General features: G+C 38.3%; 1 protein-coding gene across 2 annotated transcripts in view; it reads right to left on the bottom strand.

Moving 5' to 3' along the window:
* Window positions 1–24,962, bottom strand: part of Ccdc50 (coiled-coil domain containing 50) — a 62,656-nt gene that overhangs the window by 29,796 nt on the left and 7,898 nt on the right. For both annotated transcript variants that reach the window (XM_027412934.2, XM_027412935.2), the window contains exons 2-4: window positions 6,366–6,428; window positions 5,276–5,402; window positions 2,751–2,841 (exon numbers count right to left, since the gene is read on the bottom strand). In XM_027412934.2, coding sequence (XP_027268735.1) covers window positions 2,751–2,841; window positions 5,276–5,402; window positions 6,366–6,428 — 281 coding nt within the window. The remainder of the gene's footprint in view (window positions 1–2,750; window positions 2,842–5,275; window positions 5,403–6,365; window positions 6,429–24,962) is intronic.

A 24,962-nucleotide genomic window follows, 5' to 3' on the forward strand; every position in this document is an offset into this window, starting at 1 on the left:
TAATAGATGTAATACCAAGGGTTACCACACAAAGCCAGGAAAACTGGAAAAGGCTACAGGGAGAAAAGTAGAAAAGCAGGGTTTTCTCAACTGGAAACCCCTTTCGCTCAGTCTTATTGCTATGTATCTATACAAGCAGTTTACTGAATCACAGAAAAGTGTACTAACAAACTCTATGTAAATATATTTTTATGGAATCTTAATACCCTAAGAGTACTATGGATAAGTACACATCACACTGAATTTGTTTTGATTATAAATTAGTTACTAAGTTTATCTCTGAGCAGTTCATAGTACAGATGACTTCAAACTGTTAGACCAGAACCATAATCTTGCATGACAGGGTTAGCTACACTAATATTTACATAAGAGAAAATCTTTCCTAAAATAGTTGTGCATAACATGTATCTGGACCAAGTTTTAAATGTACAATATATTGTGTGCCTCTACACACACACACACACACACACACACTATACATTCTTTCATTTCACTTTGAAAATACCAACACATGCCTCTACTGTGACCAAAACACTAAGTCAACTAAATATACATTCTCTCATTTCATTTTTAAAACACCAACAAATGCCTCTACTGTGAACAAAGTGATACACACAGAAAAGGAACCGACCCACAAGTCTGAATCTCAAATCCTACCAGTGCAGTACAGCCCATTGGACACCTAGGGAAAATTCAACTAGTGTTTAAGATGTGACATTGAAGAGTTTTGTTTGTTTTCAAACAGAAAAAAATATGAGGGCTGTGGGGAGAAGAGTGAAGGGGGAGGAGGGAGATGTATAGGGTGGAGAAAAGGAAAAGAGGAGGTAGGAAAAATGGAGACTAGAAGACGTTATTCAGCAATCTCCCTGACTCTCTTTTATATCTGCTCTGCTAACACATACAATAACTATAATAAACATGACAATGGATAATTGCTGAATATGTCCATTCACATACACAAAACTGCACACTTTATTATGTCTCCTGAACAACATTGTTTAGAAAGATACCTCTGACCCAAGAGGAAAGAGGCTTTGATCTTTATTACTTTCTGAGGAGGGTAAACTGCTCAGCAGAGTGGATACAACATCTCTAAAGATCTAAGTGAAAATCCAAAGAGGAGTTTTCTACAGCCACACTCCTGAAAAATTAACTAAGCAGACTCATAGACTCCACAGGAAGAACAAAGGGAAGTGGAGGACAGAGGAAAATAAAACAGGACAGCTCATGAGTAACAGGAAATGTTTTGCCAGAATCAGGCTGGGAGACTTGAAAATTCTGCTCTGCTTCTGAGGAATGCTATTCCATCCTTCAGTGACAATAATGTAACTTCGGTTATTTACTACTGATGATACATTAGTCATTAAAGGTCACACTTTTCTCATGAAGAAAGAACATCTTGCCACAGCAGTCACCCTGATCTAGGGCAGGAGTTGGAGTAGTTAACAATCTGAAGGCTGTTTCTATGGCTAATCATACTCAATCAGGGGGCTGAAATCTCCCTGACTGAGCGTCTCAGTTCACTTTCGACTCTACTAAGGAAAGGAGAAGACCCTTAAATCACACCACAATGGAACATACTTAAGTTATTTCATTTTCCCCTAGTTTTGCATATATACTCTGGAAAGGAAATCTGTATTATTATAATAGATGGAAGTAGAAAAAACAACCAGTCAAAAGCTAAAAGGAAATTATCAAGTTGGTAAGCAGCAGAGGCCTCTTACATACCACCTCACTGAAACCCTATTACACAGCCTTTTAGTTGCAAAGGTGTATCTATTGACATGGCTGGCCACTTTGAAACCTAAGTCTGTATACTTAACTGAACAGATAGAAATCAAACAGTTAAAAGCTAAAATTTAGGCCTGAGCATCCCAACTGTAAAGCACATATTTTCTACTGTACCCATAGTACATATAAGTCAGAACTAAATAGTACAAACACATTTCTCTAGCATCTTACTATAACTTGGAACCAAGTCAATATTTAAGATTCACTTTCTTGATCTGCAAATTGGAATTAATTACTACCTTGCTAACTTGAACACACATACCTAAAATCAAGTGTTTGGTTTCTCTTTCTATCCCATGTTTTTCTGAATTCCGGTAGGGTAAGAGACTATAAGTAACATTTGTAAGAGGTCAATCCATCTCTCAACTTACAAACAGAGGCTTCCTGTCTATAAAGCACAATGACTTAGTTCAGCCTGGTTTCGTCCCAAAGGAAAGCATGTACTATAAAGAGGCATGATACCCTGCAGTAAGAAAAGGTTTCTTGTGATGCTAACAGAGTAGATCAGAAGTGAACCCTAATTCTTCCTTACAGCTGTAATTATCAGATAATCATGATTTATTTCTTTAACAAACAGCTAAATATACTCAGATATCTCACACTCATTGGTCACTGAACATATCTTAAGGAGCAAAGCTGGCTCTTTGTGCATAGGCTAATTTACTAATGACCCTGATCTATCTAAAAGGGGCACATGTGCCAACAAGGCCATAACAGTCACACTTATGTGATTATTAGAACCCCCATCCCAAAATTCCTATGCTGTTAAGTCATCAGGCCGGAGATAACTTCTTTCAGCAATACTAGAAAACTAACTAATATTTCATGTCAAGACTTTCCCAGGAACACAAGGCATCAAGAGGCCCTACTGCACTCCAAATGAGGAGTCCTGCTGTCATCCAGAAAGGCTTCGCTGAGCTAGGCCTCTCCCATGGATGCAAAACCTCAATAAAGCATACCTCATCCTTTTTCTCCTGAATTCGTCGTCTCTCAGCCTCAATGGTCAGCTTCTCCTGAATTTCCTGAGCAATTTCACAATCATGCTGTTCACTAGAAAACAAAGGTAAAGGTGATATCAATAAAGAACACAAAGGAACATTTTGTTAAAAACAGTATAGTTTATTGAATACTCATTGTAAGCTGTTATATATTTTAATTCAATTTGCATGACAGTGACCAAAAGGACTAAAGTCCAACTGAACCGAGTAGAAAGTTGGATCACAAACTGTGGTGGAATATTATTTTATGGTGTGTGAATTTGTTTAGCTCTGTGAAGCTGTGTTATGATGCCAGTCTAAAATACCTGGTGGTCCTAATAAAAAGCTGAATGGCCAATAGCAAGGCAGGAATGAAGACAGGCAGGGCTGGCAGGCAGAGAGGATAAACAAGTATAAACAGTACAAACAAATCTGTATTGTTTTTAAATTTAAAAATGAACACTAAAAGATGTGTTAAAATTGAAAAGGACAAAAGGAGCTTGCATTCTTTAACCGTGGTTCCAAGTGTGGACTTCTTTGGAAAAATGTCAGTTTTCTCAGTGCTTTGGACATTAGAAACATTGTTGCTAGCACAGTGTCATGTTTTTAGTTTTCTGCTTATTTATTTGATTTTCGTATTAATACATGAAACAGCAATTTAAGCAACAACTACTAGGGACCCAACATGATGTTCAATACAGAGGAAACAAACAAGTCTTTTATACATTTAGATGGGAGAAGCCAGGGCAATTATTTTAGTAAGAGAAAAAGAACCTTTAAGATATATTCCTGCATTTTACATGTCTGTGTTGAGTGCCTGCATGTGTGAATAGGCACCACACACCTCTGGTACCCAAGGAGGCAAAAAGACAGCATCAGATCCCTGGAACTGGAGTTCTAGATGGTTGTGAGCTGGTAATGGGAACAAAACCCAAGGCCTCTCCCAGGGCAGCAAGAGGTTCTCTCCTAGCATCTTTAAGAAGTGTAATTCTCTCAGAAGTAACTATAAAGTATGATCCTGGGTACAGAGTCTTCTGGTTTCAGGTTTTAAGTTTTAAGAAAAATGATAGTTTTTAAACTATCCCAGAGTGTGATAACTCCAGGAAGTCAGCTCTTGTACAAAGCAGCCATCTAGGAAAATGAACAAAATTATATTTTAGAAATGACTACTTCAAAACAAGCTGAAAAATTCAAATTATAATTTGCAGTTTATCTGTTAATACATCTCCCTTCATTTTCCCTCCAACAAATATGCTATGAGTCTCAGACATGGTTACATATTCCATGTTGATATCAAGTTACATTAGAAAGTACTGTCAGGGGATCCCTAACTTTTTCTGAAGTAACTGAAACCCATACATTCTAACAAACCCAAGGAGATAAAAATAATTTTCATTTACATCACAAAATGTTGGTTTTTAATATTCTTGGAAATTGGTAGATATACCTAAAAGTAGGAGTGTGTCTATACATACTAATGTATATACATATCAGATTTCATTTTAAGACATGCTAGCAAGAAACAATCCATAAATGAAAAGTCTGTAGACCTGATTTTGGTCAGTCATGAGCTATGACCTCTCATGCCACTGAATAAGTTATAAAAAATGGTTTAGACTTTAGGTTATAAGTCAAGTATGTTAGGATCTTACCCATTAAAACAAAGACATAAACTTAAACAGGTGACTAGGAACAGGAAGAAAGCAGAAGCAAAATGTGGAAAGCAGATCAAAATTCCAAAGGTCACCAGTGATACAGAAGATACGAAAGTGAAGCTTAGTCTTAGCTTCACAACTTCACAGCTTGCTTCTAGGTAAGGCTAGTTCCAGCTCACTCATCTAAAAGTACAGAACCATGAGGCAGGAACACTACCTGAGTATGGAGCAGTCAACACTGGTCACCCTGGCTGGAAAGTAGCTAAAGGTCCCAATCTGAGTGAAAGGTACCATTAATGAAAATGCCTGCTGTGCCAGCCAGCCAGACTGTCAGGGGACAAAGGCTGAAAGCTGCTATTACTAGCTTCCTTGGAGCCCACAACCTTGGAGTCCTATGAAGAAATGTGACATTTCTCACATTTAGCACTTATAACCTATCATTCTACAACTCAGAACTTTCTAGAACAGTGTGCTTCTTGAAAAGCAAGGAAATCAAAGAAAGATGGTGCAGCAAACACAGCTAAGAAAACTAAAGGAACCCATGATGGTGTCTATTATTCCAGTGCTTTCCCCAAACAAACTTACAGTCAGAAGATAAGAGATTATTTTCTTCATGGCATGGGTACAAAGACTAAATTGAAAGAGACAAACCAATCAGCTCAAAATCATGAGTAAAAGCGTGCCTACTATGACTAACATTTCCATATTTCAGTAACAAAGAAAATTACTGGACAGCCACCACACAATTTGTAATTCCAGACAGAAAAGAAACAGAGCTAGGAGTGGCCCCTTCCTGCCCAGCTGCTGCTCCCATGGGCATGCTTCATAGCAATACCATTCCCCAGATCTCACAGGTCTTTGTAGAGCTTCTGGAGCTGAGCTTGGGCTCTCAGGTCTTCCTCTTGGAGCTGCTTAGCCACCTGCAGATCATGCTGTACCAGACGGCTCCGCTGAATGTTTGATGCCAAATGATGCTCAACTGGACAGAACCATTAAAAGAGGAGTTACAGTGTGTTGACTGGTTAATAAAAAGCTTATAATTAATTTAAGCAGAGCCTTGCCATTTAAAAGTGGCATTTAAAAGATTTATACATCCACCACTCCACTTTATGCTTTTAATAATAGATGAAAGTACTTCACGAATTATTCCACTGAATAAAAGACCAAAAGGAGTGAGTTGTTTGCTTTTGATCACATGACATAAAAGTTGCAGCACCTGGATATCTATACAGACAGACTAAGTGGGCCATTGTTCTTTCTACTAAACTCTGTTGCCATTCCAAGAACTCACAAATCATGAACTCATAAATTGCTATCTAATTGGGTTTTACTTTCTACTAAAACACTAAATAAGTATTTATAAAAATCCACCTCGTGGGGTTAGAGTACACCTTTGTTGGCAGAGTACATGCCTAGCATGCAGGGAATACCTGGGTCCCATCCTCAACATGGCATCAACTGCGTGTGGTGTGACATGCCTGTAATGCCAGCACTTGAGACATAGAGCAGGAGGATCAGACTTCCAAGATCATCCTAGACTACATAAGGAGTTTCAGATCAGTCTGGGCTACCCTATCTCAAACAACAAACAAATCCACAGTGTTACTTAACATAGATACTACTATTGCCTGAGGAAAATTTTGCTGTTTCTATTTCAAGGAAAGCTTCCAACATACTACAGATACATTTACAACCACTGTCTGCCTCCTAAGGAAGGGAAGGGAAATGTCTCTCCTTTTCCTCCAGACAGTGAACACTATTCTTATCCCTGACTCACTTCAAAACATGCAGAATTCATTATTTACCCTTGTCATTTGCCAAGACCTATCCCTCAGATATGAGGTATACTTAGTGACTTTCTCCTTACCTCACAGGAAGAAATTAGCCTCAAGCTGCCACTAAAGAGAAAGCTGCAGGCTCATGAATTAGAGCTGTTACTTACTTTCTTGTTCCTGCAGGCTATGAGCCAGGGTGTGGTCCTCCAGAACAGCAAAATCTCGACACACTGTAGAGGAGGAAGAGCAGAACGGAGAACTTAGTTTTACTGCACTTCTCCATAAAGTTAAAAGAATTTGTGTACTTCAGAACAATTTCAATATTTTACAGTTTATTAGCCTAAATGATTCACAATGCATAAAATGTCTAGTAAAGTATTAATTCATCACTCACAATAATTACTAGTGTTGGACTGGAGAAATGGCTCAGTGGTTAAGAACAATTACTGCTCTTGCAAAGGACCTTGGTTTGGATCCCAACAACTCACATCATCTTACAAAGGTGGATCCAACACATTCTTCTAGCCTCCACAGAGGTTGAACATACATAAAAATGCAGACAAACACTCAAAAACAAAAATAAATCATAAAATAAAAACCCATAGTGCCTGTTAAACATCAAGTAACTATGCCACAAAACAATGGTAAGCTCTTTCTCCCCTTGCCTCGGAACCCAGAGGTCTACAAATGTCCATCCACCTCTCTAAGGTGAAGTTAAAATAACCAGAGTCAACAGTGCTTTGCATATGGCTTGCCGCTAAGGGAAAGCTGGTTCGCAGGAGGGTTTGAAGAATCACAGCACTTTACTACACCTCAGCCAATAGTTCAAGGATCCCCCTGTGGAGATATGCCAACTTCAGTGTGTGTGTGTGTGTGTGTGTGTGTGTGTGTGTGTGTGTGTGCGCGCGCGCATTCTGTCAAACATGCATGCAGGGAGTCGGGGATCTCACTTTGTTAGTTCCTCAGGTAGGAGGTCTCTACTATGAGGAGTTACCTTACTCAATGGCATGAATTAGAATGGAATTCTAATGAATTATAATTCACATAAATTAGAATGGAACCTCTAGTTCTGTGTAAAGCAAGGGCTGCTCCCCAATAATCTGTAATCCAAGAAACAGGAAGCCTCAAGCCATGGATCATATGGAAACATGTTGGGGGGGGGGGTCTTGGAGATGTCAAGATTATTTTTAAATGGTTTTATGGCACAAGAATCATTTCTGCCCAATAAGTACGTCAAACTGAATATAATCTATTTATTCCTTCTCAAATGTAACTGATAAACTAGTAATTCCAATTGAAATCTGTGTTCTTCTCATCACATATATTCTCAGAATATTCTAACAACTTGAGGCCCAGTTTGAGTTACTCTTTAGCTCATGGAATGAGCTTTCCAATTATGCTAGTTAACATCTTGGGACAGACAGATGGACCACATTAGGACTATACATACAATGTGGTCATTGGTGGCAAGGCTAGAATAAAAGTCAGTGTTAATCAGTAAGAGTTCATTGTTTCCCTGACAATTTGACTATACTTTGTAATACCAGTAAACTGTGGAAGAAAAGACTGAAAAAAAATCTATATTAACCAATATGGAGTCTCTAAAACATTTCAACTAATTACAGACTGTTTCTTGGCTAATCCATGTGTGCTTTCAACTTATAGGAAACAAGTATTCACAGTGTATTGTCAATGATAAATACAACCAAATGCATGGCCTTATAAACTGATCTTTCCTGCAGCAATAATGGAAACATTTACACTAATAGACTAGGTCAAGTTCTTATATTAATTACTCTTATGAATACTGTATCTGAGGAAAGCATTTTGAAAAGAAAAGAGAAGGTACAGGAAGAATGGCAAGTTTGTGATCCCAACACTCAGGGACTAATGAGGAAGGATCGAAAGTTCAGGCAGCATGAGTTACACAGTGAGATTCCATATAAAAGCAGTAATGACACTGAACAGAAAACAAAGTCTATAATATATACTACATGAGACTTTGTCTTGGAGAAATTATTTTTCAGTATTACAGATAGAAATATAAACAAACATACATGCATCTAAATTGTATGTACATGCTTCTTGGATCCCTAATTTCTTAAACTTTTTGTGATGTATTTCTTATACTTTAGACATTTAACTTCAGATTCTTTAAATACAATTATTCAAACCCACTTATTTTGATAATATATTTTGCTAATCTTCAAAGGTGAAGATATGCTCAGGCATGTAACAGTTCAAAGGATTAATGATCACCAGAATATGGTTTCTTTTTAGTGATTTTTAATGTTATCAAAATGGCTGGACTTAAGCATATTCAATCATTGTTTACTGCAGAGGCTGACTTGGTATTTACAGAGTATGATTAGGGCTTTGGTTGGTAAAGAAGGTCATAGGACATATACGTATGCATACATAGAGAGGTATGCTGTCAAACACACTGATGGACATGGAATTCCAAAGTTTACTGAGTTTTCTAACAGCTTCCATATCCATAATTTCATTTAGATAGGAATATTATTAGTGTGATTCTTCTGTATCAACTGCATTTCCATTCAAGACCTTCCTCTGAGTTCATTGCATCACTATAAAGCAAGCTGAAGTAGTTACAAATGTGGACATCTTTGTAAATCAGTAACCAGAATGGCCCTGCTGAAAACACTTCACAGCCTGGCCAAATTCAGAAGATGGATGGAACCTTTGATCCTTCTCTAACCTACTCCATATGAAGCAAGCAATATTAACAGTCTAGCTCATCTTAATGCACACATGACAAAGCATTGGTAACTGAACTTCAATGTTCCTACTTCTCAAACTTTTCTTCACTGCCACATCAGTCACCAGGCAATTCGGTAAGATGCAATATCTTGAGGGCAGGGACTCTGTGGGTATTATCTCCACCCTTTCTCCACACAATGTATGCAGACAGCAAAACTAACAGATTTTGTCCACATGCAAAACTTTGACAGTTCTGGGAAAGATCGGTAACTAGAAGGCACTCCATGTGATCCAGCTAATAAAATCAGAATAAGAAAGAGCAGAATATTCCAAAGACAGAAGAGGAAGCCCTTCCAGTATTCACACAGGCAGTGAGTGACACAACAGTTGAAATATGTGGGAAATGAGAAAGGCAACACAACAGAAAGTAGCCAAGACAAACACCTCTAGCAGCATAGATTCCTGGCAGAAGCAGGAGAAATAAAAGCCTCACCCAAAGGATAAGCCTTGGAGACCTGGTGAAGGCACCAGTCTCAGAACAAGCCCATAGCAGTCATACTCAAATGCTACTGAAGTGATGGGTCAGCAGTGTACCCATTTTGTCATACTGTGTGACTTCAAAGTCCATGAGTAGGCTCCTTCTTGAGAGCTGGGGGCCTGAAAACAGAATACACCCAGAAGTCAGGTGTCTGAATATAACCTACCACAACCACAGAGTGAAAACATGCCCTAAGTTGGCAGTGACATGTTGAAAAGAGAAAACTACAGGAAAAAGTTGAGAACATAACTTTGCCTACAGAAAATTTCTGCCAAATATACCTCAGACAGGGTATTAATGTCCAGAATATATAGAGTGACAAATAATAAATGCCAAAAAGGCTAGCAGTATATAATTCAGTCGGTAGAGTGCTTGCCCAGCATTCCCAAGGCCTTGCATTCTATCCACTGCACACATCCATAATCCAAGCACAAAAATAGGGGTAGGATCATCAAAAAATTCAGGGTCATCTTCTGCTTCATCATGAGTTTGAGGAAAGCCTAGGCTACACAAGACCATGTCTAAACAATAAGCAAATACAAAAAAAAAAAAAAAAAAAAGTCAACCAGTCAATAAATGGACCAGTGAACTGGTGAGCTGAACAGATGCCTTTTAAAGAAAAACAAATGATGTAATAGTTGTAATTGTTGAATATTCTTAGCCATCAGGCATGTAAAGTAAAAGTTTTCTAAGATCCCATCTCACCTCTATCAGAATGGCTATCATCAATAGAACAAATGACAACAGTGGCTGGTAAAGATGGGGACAAGAAATAATCCATGTCTCTGTGTCAATAAGAATGTTCCTTGCTCCTGTATGTTCATTGGTGCTCTATTCATAAGAATCCAAAATTGAAAACAGCTTAGATGCCCATAAACTGATGAGTGGATAATGAAAATATGGTGCATTTACACAATGGAATATTAGTGAGCAATTTCAAATAAAACAAAATTATGAAATTTATAGGTAAACGGATACAGCTAGAAAAATTCAACCTGAGTGAGGTAACCCAGACCCCAAAAGACAAATGCTGTACATTTTCTCTAACATGTGAATATTAGCTTTTAAGCCTTCGATAAGCATGATATAATCCATATAATGACAAAGATAGGTATCTATAAGGGACAAGGAGTAAAGGGAGGGCGCCCCAAAGAAAGGAAAATAGCATACAGGACAGATGCAGTGAGGGGTGTGACTCAGATAGGAGGATTAAATGGGGAAGGGGATGCATGACAAGCAAGGGAGTAAATATGATTCAATACAATTCCCATGAAAATCCCAACACAATTCTTCACAGACCTTGAAAGAACAATTCTCAATTTTAATGGAGAAACAAAAGACCCAGGATAGCCAAAACAACCCTGTACAATAAAGGAACTTCTGGAGGCATCACCATCCCTGACTTCAAGCTCTATTACAGAGCTATAGTCCTGAAAACAGCTTGGTATTGGCACAATAGTAGACAGGTAGACCAATAAATAGAATTGAAAACCCCAATATTAACCCACACCCCTACAAACACTTGATTTTTGACAAAGAAGCTAAATTTATACAATGGAATAAAGAAGCATCTTCAACAAATGGTGCTGGCATAACTGGATGCTGGCATGTAGAAGACTGCAGATAGGTCCATATGTATTGCCATGCACAAAACTTAAGTCCAAATTGATCAAAGATCTCAACATAAATCCACTCACACTGAATCATTAGAAGACAAAGTGGGAAATACCTTTGAATTAATCAGTACTGGAGACTGCTTCCTGAACATTACACCAGTAGCATAGACACTGAAACTAACAATTGATAAATGGGACCTCCTGAAACTGAGAAGCTTCTGTAAGGATAAGGACACAGTCAGTGAGACAAAACTGACAAAACTGATATTTTCCCGTTGGGAAAATATATTCACCAATCCCACATCTGACAGAGGGCTGATCTTCAAAATATACAAAGAACTCAAGAAGCTAATCTCCAAAACACCAAACAATCCAATTAAAAAGTAGGGTACAGAACTAAATAGACAATTCTCAACAAAGGAATCTAAAGTGGCTAAAAGGCACAAAAGAAAGTGTTCAACATCCTTAGCCATCAGAGAAATGCAAATCAAAATGACATTGACATACCATCTTACTCCTGTTAGAATGTCTAAAATCAAAAACACCCTTGAGTTTATGCTGGACAGGATGTGGAGAAAGGGGAACACTCCGCCACAGCTGGTGGGAGTGCCAACTTGTACAACCACTTTGGAAATCAGTATGGTGACTCCTCAAGAAACTGGGAATCAGTCTACCACAAGATCCAGCAATTCCACTCCTAGGCATATACTCAAAAGAAGCACATTCATACAGCAAGGACATCTGTTAAACGATGTTCATAGCAGCACTATTTGTAATAGCCAGAACACAGAAGCAACCTAGATGCCCCTCAACTGAAGAATGGATACAGAAAATGTGGTACATTTACACAATGGAGTACTAATCAGCAGGAAAAAAAAAAATGGAATCTTGAAATTTGCAGGCAAATGGATGGAGCTAGAAGAAACCATTCTGAGTGAGGTAACCCAATCACAAAAAAAGACAAATGTGGTATGTGCTCACTCATATGTGGATTTTAGACATAAAGTAAAGGATTACCAGCCTACAATTCACACTGCCAGAGAAGCTAGTAGACAAGGAGGATCCTAAGAGAGACATACATGGTTCCCTGGAGAAGGGGAAAGGGACAAGATCTCCTGAGCAAATTGGGAGCATGGGAAGAGGGGGAAGGGAGCTAGGAGAATGAGAAGGGGAGAAGAGGAGGGGTGAGGAGGACATGAGGGAGCAGAAAGGTTGAGTCAGGGGAAGAATAGAAGAAAACAAGAAAAGAGATACCATAATAGAGGGAGACATTTTAGGTTTACAGAGAAATCAGGCACTAAGGAAAGGTATGGAGATCTACAAAGATGACAACCAACTAACAATCTAAGCAACAGAGGAGAGGCTATCTTAAATGCCCTCCCCTGATAATGAGATTGATGACTATCTTATATGCCATCCTATAGCCCTCATCCAGCAGCTGGTGGAAGTAGAGCAGACACCCACACTAATCACTGAACTGAACTGGAATCCAGTTGCAGAGAAGAATGAGTAATGGGCAAAGGTCTCCAGACCAGGCTGGTGAACCCACAGATACAGCTGACCTGAACATCAGGAAACTCTTGCTCCCCAGACTGATAGCTGGGATACCAGCATGGAACTGATCCAGATCCCAGGAACGTGGGTTTCAGTGAGGAGACCTCAGAAATCTATGGGACCTCCTGTAGTAGTTCAGTACTTATCCCTAGCATAGGTGTGGACTTTGGGAGCCCATTCCACATAGAAGTATACTCCCTGAGCCAAGACACATGGGGGTGGGCCTAGACCCTATCCCAAAGGATATGATAGACTCTGATGACACCCTATGGAAGGCCTCAACCTCCCTGGGGAGCAGAAAGAATATGTGATAGGTAGGGTTTTAGTTGGGTGGAGGGGGTGGCAGGAGAGAAGGGCAGGGAGTGGGAACTGGGATTGACATGTAAAACAATCTTGTTTCTAATTCAAATTAAAAAAAAAAGATTCAAAAGAGGAAAGTAACATTTCCCTAAACTAATGTTGCTCAAAGGTTTAATTAACTATATTCTTTTAGTAAGAATATAGTTCTTCCTTTCACTCCAGTGTAGCTACAGAATGAATACATGCATAGTAAATATATATGTGTTTGTGTGTGTGTGTGTGTGTGTGTGTGTGTGTGTGTGTGTGTGTGTGTGTGTGTCTGTTAAGGCAAGCAGCAAGAAGACTTAGGATGTATGTGGTACTTTGAAGCAAAGAATGTAATATGTGCTAAGATACTGATAGGAATTTGCAGAATCTGGAACCAGTTTCTTGAGTCACTTGTTTGAAAAATCTATCCTATGACTTCAGAAATTGCTGGTTGCCAGATACTCTTAATATTAGAAAATATTAATAAAGTAAAGTGAATAAAAATCAACTCAAGGTTGACAAGACAAAGACACAAAGGAAAAGAATCTTTAAAATATCAAGTAATAAAGACATTTAAAGGTTAATAATCCTGCAGCAAGTACAACAGGCAGAAATCTACTTTGATATTAAAAGGTTCTACAACAGCATCTTCTGCAAGGTCCTTCCAAATGAATAACTAAGAGTCCCCATCTCAGTTAGAGCACCAATACATCAATTATTAGAAAACTTTAATCCCAAGGAAATGTCAAGAATAATGGTACTGGATGACAAAATACATTTGAATATTTCTAAATTCAGTCACTATTCACAAAAAAGGTAAATAACTTATCACCTCATGCAAATTTTAATTAACAATAATAATCACAAGATGTTTTAGTAGTTGGAAAATCCAGGCTTACCTGGTCCAATCCAAGTTATAATTTATATTCTCTTTTTTTGTTTGTTTTGTTTTTCTTTTCGAGATAGGGTTTCTCTGTGTAACAACCCTGGCTAGCCTGGACTCACTTTGTAGACCAGGCTGGCCTTGAACTCACAGATATCTGCTGTCTCTGCCTCTCAAGTGCTGGGAATAAAGGCATGCTCCACAATAATTTATATTCTTAAGTACTTCTGTTGCATAAAGCATTCTTCCTCTCAAGCCAGTCTGTTACATAACTAAGTAAAACAGTCTTCAGAAAAACACAATACTTACTGCTGGCCTAGAGTAGGTATCCTGTACAGTAGGGTCTTAGTGTAAGCCCAAAGGCATTCACATTCCCTAAAGCATGCAACTAAATCACCAGCACTACAAAGCCTACTGTTTTATACGCCACACAGATGTCTATCTGTGTAGCTTATCGTACAGGCCAATTACCAGGCCAAGTATTTTCTGTGGTAAAAGCAGAGCCCAACAATTATCTTGGAGAACCTTACAGAATATTCTGACTAAAATAGAAATATCTGATTTTTCAACTTAAGTTGAATTTTTAAAATGCCCCAGAAAGAGAAAACATAAGAACCTTAGTAATATACTGTAGGATTACAATGTAACTGAAATCCCTTCTTTTTAGGGACATTTCTTTTCATCAATTATTTTCCATAAAGGGGATACTTATAATACTTTCAAATCATTTTATAATAAAATGTGTTTTTACAGATATATAATAAGATGTGTTCTTACTGTAATTTACATATCTAAACATAAGACAACAAGTATTCAGGAAAAAATCAGGTTCAGCAGAAGGTTTTATCGATTCAATATATACTATTCCACTACAGCTTTAGTGTTTAATGAAAAATAAAAAATGTACACTTTTTTTCTGATTTTTCCAAAGCAGCAAATGTAAAATACTAAGAGTTTATTCTTATTATCAGAAAAGAAAATTAAAGCCAGTTCTTCACTTAGAAAAACTGTTTATTAGCATAAAATATGGAAGTAAATTCATGTCAGAATTTAAATAAAAACACAAAGTTACAGAATGGAAAGATAATATGCATGGGTTTAAGCATGTGCACATGCATGCACACAGACACACAACACATATACAGACACACACAAACACAAGACACAACCACACACACAGTACACAAGGCTAAGTAGGCACAGGAGAGATATTTTTAAAAGCAAAACAATTTATCTAATCCCAACATTTTTACTATTATGCAATTTATCAAAGTAAATTTCTGAGTCACTGTTTTGGGATTTTTTTTCTCCCTTCAAATTCAAAGCTAAGTGTAAAACCAGTAACTTAAACCGCTTACTTGGCAACCAGAACTATAGTTAACCACAGACACAGCAGATTATAGGCCAGCAGTTCTGAAAATGCTGAGATGATACAAGTCATCAAATCAGAAGTACTACTTTAATATTGCAGGCCATCTACTTCATTATCAAGACCACAGAGTAAATGGGAAAAACGCTGAGTCAGGAATTTCCATCTGATGGAAAATGACTGGGGCTCAGAGCAGCGGAGAAACTCTGGAGGAAGCAGCAGGGGGATAGAAGAATCACTACTCATACTAGTAAAGCTTTTTTTTTTTTTTAAAGAGAACTTTCCAGCCAGGCGTAGGTGGCGCACGCCTTTAAACCCAGCACTTGGGAGGCAGAGGCAGGCGTATCTCTGTGAGTTCCAGGCCAGCCTGGTCTCCAGAGCCAGTGCCAGGATAGGCTCCAAAGCTCACAGAGAAACCCTGTCTCGAAAAACCAAAAAGAGAGAGAGAGAGAGAGAGAGAGAGAGAGAGAGAGAGAGAGAGAGAGAGAGAGAGAGAGAGAGAGAGAGAGAGAGAGAACTTTCATAAGTAACTTACCCTTATGAATTCAGAAAACACAACTCCACAAACTTCCTTTGTTGCAGAAATGACCCTAAATCTTTGACAGTAGTAACAAACCAAAACTACCCTAAGAAAGTGACATTTCAGATCCTGTCTATTCTCAGAAAATACAGATGAACAGATGGATAGAAATACTGAGACTCCAGGAACAATAGCATCTGGTTGGTTTCTCTGGCAGAACACACACAGTCTGTGATGAGTTGAAGCAGAAGATCACCAAACTGATGGATGAGCTCTGCCTTCTTATAGTCCACCCAGTAGTCACAAGGGCTTCTTTAACACTGCTAGGATGTGTATTCTACATGGCCCAACATTGGGCATACAGATATAAAGTGAGAGTTTATCTGAAGACCAAAGGCTGAAGGCTCTACTGAAGTGTAATTTATCTCTGACCTAGAGACAAAATATTGCCTCACACTATACTATTCACATGGATCTATTTCAGCCTGAGTTAATTATCATCAAAATTTTAAAACTCAGTTCTCAGTTCCATGAACCATGTTTCCAGTGCTAAACTGTTACATGGGACTGGTGGTTCTAAATAATTATATATAGTACACTATATATACTATATACGAAATATAGCACAATTTCATTATCAAAGAAGTTTTGTAGATAATAATTAGATTTGGACAGATGGGACAGTGCTCATATAGATAAATGGATCACTTGAGCCCAGATTAGGCTCCACAACATTAAGTGTCTAAAATTAACACCACCTTTAAGTGAACACAAGTGCACAAGTGTGCAGATATGTGTGAATATGTGTGTATCCAGGTACATGTGGAAGTACACCTGTTTTAATCAATATTTCTAAATCACTTTGCAATTACAAGCAATCAAGTGTCTTGAGCACATTAATGCTCTTGTGTTGGCCACCAATTTAGTTTCAGAAGCTTGTATCCCGAGATCTGTCCTGTCCCTTGTCTCTTAGTTTGGCAGTGGATGGTAGTTTGGTAACTTCAGAAGGATAAAAAGGAAGAGAGTCATTCTGCATCTATGAGGCAACCACTGTGCATATACAACCACAAAGCTAAAGTAAACAATGCCCAAATAGAAAGGGAGCAGGCATTCACCATGGTTAATGGGTTCACTCACCAAGGCTCCCATCTCACTCCAGTTGAGATATACCCAAGGACCTTGAAATCTCATTAGCAAATGTGTATATTCATGAATTTCAACATGCCTTGAAAATCAAAATGATCACAACTGAAAAAGCATTCTCCTACATGTTATTGTCTTCCCTGCATTCCTTACACAAAATTACATTTTTATATGGTTGATCTACTTTATAACAATCCAGGAATATTTGGACTTAAAATAACTAAATTATTTTATCATAAAAATTACTAAAATGGAAGCACCTCTGCTTTAAAATGCTCATTATTTTCAAATCAACATAAAATTTCCTAATCATCTTTATAAAAGATAGAGCTCTCAGCCATCTCTGTGGTATACTGTACAATGCTATGTGGTTCTGTGAGGCACTCAATGATACACACTGCACAAGGAAGCAGAAAGGAGTAAACATGGCTGGCTCTAGGATTGTCTAATTGAATATTCTGATAATACTTAATTGTTAACACACATTTACTCATCTTTGACATGAGAGAAGTAGCCATCAATAAGTACTTAAGCAGGGCAAAGCATTGTTGTTTTAAAGGTATTCATTCTATAGACAATCGCATTGTCTAGAAAACAAGAGACTACTGTTAGCCACAGGGCATCCTCAAAAGAAAACCACATAATATAAGCAATACCATACAGAAGTTCTTTTAAATCATTTTCCTCTAAAATTACCCAGATAATAAGAATCTATTTATCCTACTTTGAGTTCATGTATCCACCCATCTGTTTCCCTCTCTGAGTAGCATTTCCCTGGCACTTTTATGGCCTCATATGGTTTGGCAGCTAGTTTTCTGTTTGCCTTAGCCTAGAAAGAAAAGCCACTCATCTCCTTAAACCTCTGTAGAGTAAACCTAGTGGTGCTCATTAAAACCCAAAAGATCACATCCAACCCAACTTACCAGGGGGAAAAAAGCACTATTGGGTTGTGGCTTCATAGAACAAGAGAGTTCCCTTAAGTACTAGCTCCTACAAGACTTGTTTATCCTGAGCCCAACTGTACACTCTCAACTTCTCTTCTGGAAATGCATGCTTGGTTAACATGTTTTGCCCTATTATCATTAATAAATCAATTTCACTAAAACTAAATAACCAATACTAAAATCTTCTGACTTTATTGCAGAAACAGATGATAAGATAAGCAAACAAAGTGGAATATCCCTAAAAAAAGTTTCCCATAAACTGTAAAACTCACAATTTCACTCTGGTAACTCCTTCAGAATCTACACAAGTTTCCAGTAACCTTAGGGTATGTAAAATAAAAATTACGTCAGAGATACATGAGCAAGTCTTGAGATTCCTACAAGTTTACTCTGACATATCATCACATCTCAGAAATGGATAAGGAATGTACCCAGAAGATACCCCAAGATTTGGGCTTTCCTAGAATCAACTCAGTTTCACAATGATGTAGGTATCCACACAGATCCTACCTACTCTTCTAGCTGTTAGACAAGGAGACTTACTTTAAAATTAGATATCCTACTACAGAAATAAAGTCTATATAGACATCCTGCAGTAATTACAAAGAAGAAATTAGTCTGTGTTTCCCAGTATGACCAAAAGACTGCAATACAAAAAAAAAAATGAGGGAATGTATAAAAGCTCTTTAGAAAGGGATTATGTAAATTGAGTGAGGTTAAGTTTTTATTTTTGTTCTTATTTTGTTTACTTCTTGAGGAAGAAAACCTTATTCATTTTGTTGGCTTCAAATTATGTATGAATATTTAAATTTTTAATATTTTTTGTGGATAGCTGTATTGCTTCTAGTCTGTATACAATACATGTATACTGTGCCTAAATAGGCCATGAGAACTTTGGCTCCCTGAGACTGAAGTTAAAGACAGTTGTGAGCTCCCATCCCATGTGGTGAGAAGAATCCTGCCTAGGTCCTCTGAAAGAGTACCTAGAATTCTTAACTATTATGCTATCTCTCCAGCCCCACATATGGAGTCTTATAGCTTTCTTTTCTTAACAAAAGCTGGAAATTTAGCTATTACCATGAAGGAGAAAGCAAAAATCACAGAGCTAGATTCCAGTAAAGAGCACACAGTGGCAAAATACAGATGTTGTGAATTGTCTTTATTATTTCGTAGAACTATTTCCAAGGAAGACAACATCATCTTTGGAGCTATACGGATCAGGATTAACATATTGCTTATGAATCAGCTAAAAGCCTTAAGCAAATTCTTTAATCTCTTTGTTTCTCATTGGGGGAATGTCAACCTCATGTGTCTCATGTGGAAAATATAGTTGAGTGGGTGCTAAATTCTAGGTACCAGGAATCTGATACATTACAGAACAGTAAAACTCCATATAAAATGGCAATAAAATGAGTATCTCCATAGGCTAAAAAAGATTTTTATATATGTTTGGATAGGTGTTCACTCTGATTTAAACATTAGGTTATATAGCCATGTATCCAACACCAAGATATAAATATGTACAATTATTTACCTTTATATCCACAAAATATTGTCTTAAAAATGGGGGCAAGTGTTTTATAAAATAAAATAAGTTATGCCATAGGAAGGGTAAAGAAAATACTCACCATTTAACAAGAAGTAATTCAATAAAGCCTATTATTAGTGTTGGCATCATCAAAGTTAATAACATCTTATAATTAGTTATTTTCTATTAAGTATCTCTCCTAGACAGGCCTTATTAACTCACTAGTGACTCGAATCTGGGCTTCTACACTAGAAGATGCAGTCACTATGGGCCTTTAATAATCTGCAGAAATGCTCTCAACTGCTGAGCCATCCATCTCTCCAGCTGCAAGTGTGAATGTTTGAGAGTTCTTTATTTTTAGTGAAGGCTGGACACTCAGCTATTATTATGAGGGGGAGAAGCAGAACCTCTTTGTAACTAACATCCAAGAGGACAGCACATTTCTAGAACAGAGTAAGTATAAGTCAAGGGGAAACAGAATGTCTAAAATGTTTGATTAGTTTCACCATTGCAAAGTTTCATAGTCAAATGCCTAAGATTAACAAAGCAATGCAACATTCTCAATGAAAATCACATAGTTATAGTTTTTGATATAGTACAATCATCAAAGTGTCACCATTAAAATGCATGAGAATTGCATACTGAGAAGCACAACCTTGCAAAATCCAAATAACACATTAAAATATACAGGAAAAAGTTTTGTGTGACTAAAGCAAGAAGGATTTTCCTAATTTCTGAACTATGAATTGCATTATAATGGAAACTTTCTACATAATCTATATACCATTTTGGTATCTTTAATTGTAGAAAACATGATATTATTTAACCATTATGCAGAAATACAATGTGCTCACTATAACACATAGGTACATCTGCTCCTAAAAACAAGAGTTTTAGTCTAAGCTCTCTGCCAGCTGATCAACAGTGAATTCCGACAGGTTTCTTCTCACTTAAGAGCCTCATACCCAGCCAGGCATTGGTGGTGCACGCCTTTAATCCCAGCACCTGGGAGGCAGAGGCAGGAGGATCTCTGTGAGTTCAAGGCCAGCCTGGTCTACAGAGTGAGTTCCACGACAGGCTCCAAAAACAATACAAAGAAACCCTGTCCCGAAAAAAGAAAAAAAACAAAATGAACTCATTGCAGGAAACAAAATTTATTCACTATAATGATAGAAATCTGTCCCACTGCAGCCTACATGACGGCTACCCACATACGCTGATTTGCTAACCTTGTCCTACACCAAGTAACAATTTCCACACAGCTGAGGTGAAGCTATTCCCAGTAAGGAAAGTAACAAATGTTTGCTTTCATTCATTGGTTGGTAAGCTTTTCCTACTCTAGCCAGCAGTCCTCACAAAGCCTTCACTATCAGGGTAAAGGGAGACCCTGTTATCAGTTATCAAATGTCTGGTTACAAATGCAGACTGCGCCTTTTGCTAAAAGGTTTCCCAGGGCAGTATGCTCACAGTTACACTATGGGTATCTTAGTCAGGGTTTCTATTGCTGTGATAAATGCCACGGCCAAAAGCAAAGTGGGGAGCAAAGAGTTTATTTCTTCTTAAAACTCTCAGGTCACAGTCCATCACTGAGGGAAGTCAGTGCAGGAACCTAAGGCAGGAACTTGGAGGCAGAAACTGAATGCAGAGGTCATGGAGGAGTGTTGGTTACTGTCTTGTTCCTAATGGTCTGCTCAGCCTGTCATCTTACATGCACCAGTATCACCTGGTCTCAGGGGTGGTCCCACCAACTGGGCCTTCCCAACACATCAATCAATAAGGAAAGGCACTACAGGCTTGCCTGCAGACCAATCTGGGGGAGGCATTTTCTTCCTTTTCCTTTTTGCCTTATTTTTCTTTCTGGGTTTTTAGAGACAGGGTTTCTCTACACAGCCTAGGTTGTCCTGGAATTTGCTCTGTAGACCAGGCTGACCTAGAACTAAGAAATTTGCCTGCCTCTGCCTTCTGAGTGATGGAATTAAAGACATTTGCCACCACTGTCTGTCTGGCATGGGGGGGGGGAGCATTTTCTCAGCTGATGCTCCCTCTTCCCCAAAGACTCTAGTTTGTGACAAGTTGACATGAAAATGGCCAGCTGCCTGTATCTTGAACAAAAAGACAAGATGGATGTCCACATACTTTTCTGATGCAGAGAATAGACTTCACTTTTATTGTTCGTGGTGTGTGTGTGTGTGTGTGTGTGTGTGTGTGTGTGTGTGTGTGTGTGTGAAAGATATTTTTGTTCTGTTTTATTTTACATGCTAGAGTGGAGACAAAAGCTCTACTACTAACTTCACTGTTGCTTGTTACATAAAAGATAAGAATTATTTGGAGGAAGGGCTGACAAGGAGGTCAGCAGTACAGTGTTTGCCTGGCATGCCCAAAGGCCCATGGTTCAATCTCCTGCACCAATGATGCAGGGAAAACTGAGTAGCTACATGTAGAGGAAGGAAACTTGATCCCTATCTCTCACGGATGAAAGGATAACATTGGGTACCCATACTCTAATGGATGTCTTCTCCTGCATGCCCAAGTGTGCAGAACAAACTTGATTCGTATTAAAGGGGAGAGGGCTTTGGGGAGAGCTTATCAGTTAAGAGATGACCCAAGTTCAGTTCCCAACACCCAAATCAGGAAGCTCATAACCACCTATAACTCCAGCTGCAGGAAAACCTGAGGCCTGTGACCCCCCACAGAACCAGAATCCATCTAAACATACTCACATACTGACACACACGTATATACAAAATTAAAAGTAAGAAAAACAATTCTTTAAAAAGAAACAGGTTTCAAAAGGAAGGGGGAAAGGAGAAATGGAGGAGGAAGGCAAGAAGTTGGGAGGGGATGTGATGGGGAAGAGGGTTTGAAAAGAGCTGGAAGGGAAAGGAGTGGATAGGATCAAAATCCACTGTACTCATGTAAGAAATTCTCAGATATATTTATACCATTTGTGATTTTAAAGGAGTGCTAATTTTTCCTTTGCCACTTAAACTGAATGAGATCATTCTAAAATAAGTGCAAACTAAACATAACTCAAGCAAAAACACTTGAGCCTCTATTATTATTATTTCCCCCTTCTTTTCATCATAACCATTATTACAAATTTGCAACCTACACATAATTTTTGTTTCCTATCCAAAACTTTCAGAATTTTTTGCTATTAACTCCCTTTATTTTTAAAAACACATAATGGACCTACTTCACTTAAATGTTATTTTTAATGTCCTTTATCCAAAAAAGGAGAAAATAGTACACATAAGAATTCTGAATTTAATGCAATACCACCTAAAAAACTGTAGTTTCTGGTATCAACAATAAGACTTGCACATCAATTACTAGATAATGTGCATATTTTACCAGGGTCTCACAAAATTAACATTAATATTTAGACAGATTAGACTGTTCTTTAAATGAACCAGATACAAACCTTCTTTAGGTATCTGAAAGATGAGACAGTTCAAATAAGAAAAAGTAAACATGATTGAATCCTCATTCCCACTGTTCCCCTTGTGAATTTATGAACAGGATCCTAGCTATTACCCTAGCAGCAGTTCATTTACACCTGCCTTAGAAACACAGTTTCCTGAAGTATATAGTATATCAAACCCTAAAAAATCAGTGAGAGCGGTTAGCTTGTGATCTAGACAACAGACCAGTAGACCATTCAGAGAATGAGGCAGGCTGCTCAAGAGGACTTGCTTCAAAGGGAGCTCATGAGACACATGGGAAAGAGGTAGCTCAGACGTACAGAGAATCACTTTTTGCGCCAGGCTAGGTAGGCCAGGGGTTATGAATGGACAAAGGCTACATCTGCAAAGTGAAGACATAAACTCCAGACAGAGGGCTAAGGTCGGGGCTCACAGAAACAATGTTGGCATGAGTACAAAGCAACCTGGACAGCAGTGCCACCAGACAGAATGTCTACCCACTGTACTGCACAAAATGTCAAGTTCTAGGATGCTCTCACAGCAAGCTCACATATTTGACCCAGTAAACATTATCTGAGGAAAAGATAAGGAAATGAGAACCAAAAGATAGGACTGATTTCTCTGAGTTGTTAGGGCAGTGGTTCTCAACCTTCCCAATGAGGTAACCCTTTAATGCAATTCCTCATGTTGTCGGGGGCCCCCAACTATAACATTATTTTCACTGCTACTTCGTAACGGTAATTTTGCTACTGTTATGAATAGTAATGTAAGTATCTGTGTTTTCTGATGGGCTTAGGTGACGCCTGTGATAAGGTTATTCCTCCCCAAAGTGGTCACGACCCACATGTTGAGAACCATTGTGCTAGAGCAATAGTAAAGAAGAGGAAAAAAAAAACAAAAAACAAAACAAAACAAAAAAAAAAAAAACAGGTCTTATAGATCTAGGCACAAAAGTTTCCTTTACAAAGAGAACTGAAAATTTACACTGCAAGCAGATGTCAAATTGAATGCACTGGCAAGATAAAACAAATATTGCAAAGTAATTGTAGAGGTGGCTCAGTTACTGGAAAAATTTATAGTAGAAATCGGTACAGCAAAGGAGTAGCCTCCTACATATGATCTTAAAATAAAACTAAAAATGATATAGTTATATTACATACTGCTAAAGAGGAATCAGAGATGCACACATTTCTTAGCATTCTTGTGTGACAAAATCAGTTCAACATCTGTTCCCCACATTTTTAGGGACTATACAAGGAAACCCATAAATGGAGAGCAAGCAGAAAGGACAGTCTGAATGCATGAAACCTCATCATTTCTACTGCTTTTAAGGTATCCACTTTATGCTTCACTTAAAACTAAATTAAGACTTTCAAGACAGTCTTAGGAGACATGTATCCTTCAAATTTACCAGCCAATGAAGCTTTGATCCCACTCAGTCAGCATACCCCTAGTGTTTTAGCAATGCCCCCTTTCTGTTAACAGCTTTCTATGGAGCTCTATGGAGAAACAATAAAAACAACAAAACATGCTCATGGCTCACCATTCCAACCAGTATGGGTAACAACAACCTTGATATGGAATGCATGACATGGGACACAAGGAGGTGGCCACAAGCCACCTGGAAAGCACGTGTAAGCAAAGGAATAGGCAGCATGCATGAACCCAGAAGCCTCAGGCACCTGAGCCCCAACAGCAAAGGATAGGTGATAGGACAACACAGTGGCCTTGGAGGAAACACCAACCTAGAGATTTTAGTCCTTTAATGTCACCAGCCAAAAATAGTGTATTAAGTGCAGGAAGAAACTCTGCAGGCTACCAAAAGAGAAACATAAATACCAACCCAGTCACAAAACCTTTTCCCTACAATCTGTCCTGCCTGCAAAATAAACTAGGGCAAGGTTGGCACAGAACTTGTGGGAGTAGTCAACTAATGTCTGATTTGACTTAAAGCTCACTCTAAGGCATTGAACCCTTCCCCAACACTGTCATGGTGACCAAGTACCAGAGACTAGAGAGGCCAAAGACCTAGGGTAAAACCAAACACTACTGGTCTTTTTAAAAAAGGCATGAATAAAATGACTCCTAATGCTATTCTGCTAAACTCATAGATCATTGCCTTATTTAGTCATCATCAGAGAAGCTTCCTTCAGCAGCAGATGGAAATAGATGAAGAGACCCACAGTCAGGTATTAC

The sequence above is a fragment of the Cricetulus griseus genome, chromosome 4 (genome assembly GCF_003668045.3).
Source record: "Cricetulus griseus strain 17A/GY chromosome 4, alternate assembly CriGri-PICRH-1.0, whole genome shotgun sequence".
Taxonomy (NCBI): Eukaryota; Metazoa; Chordata; class Mammalia; order Rodentia; family Cricetidae; genus Cricetulus; species Cricetulus griseus.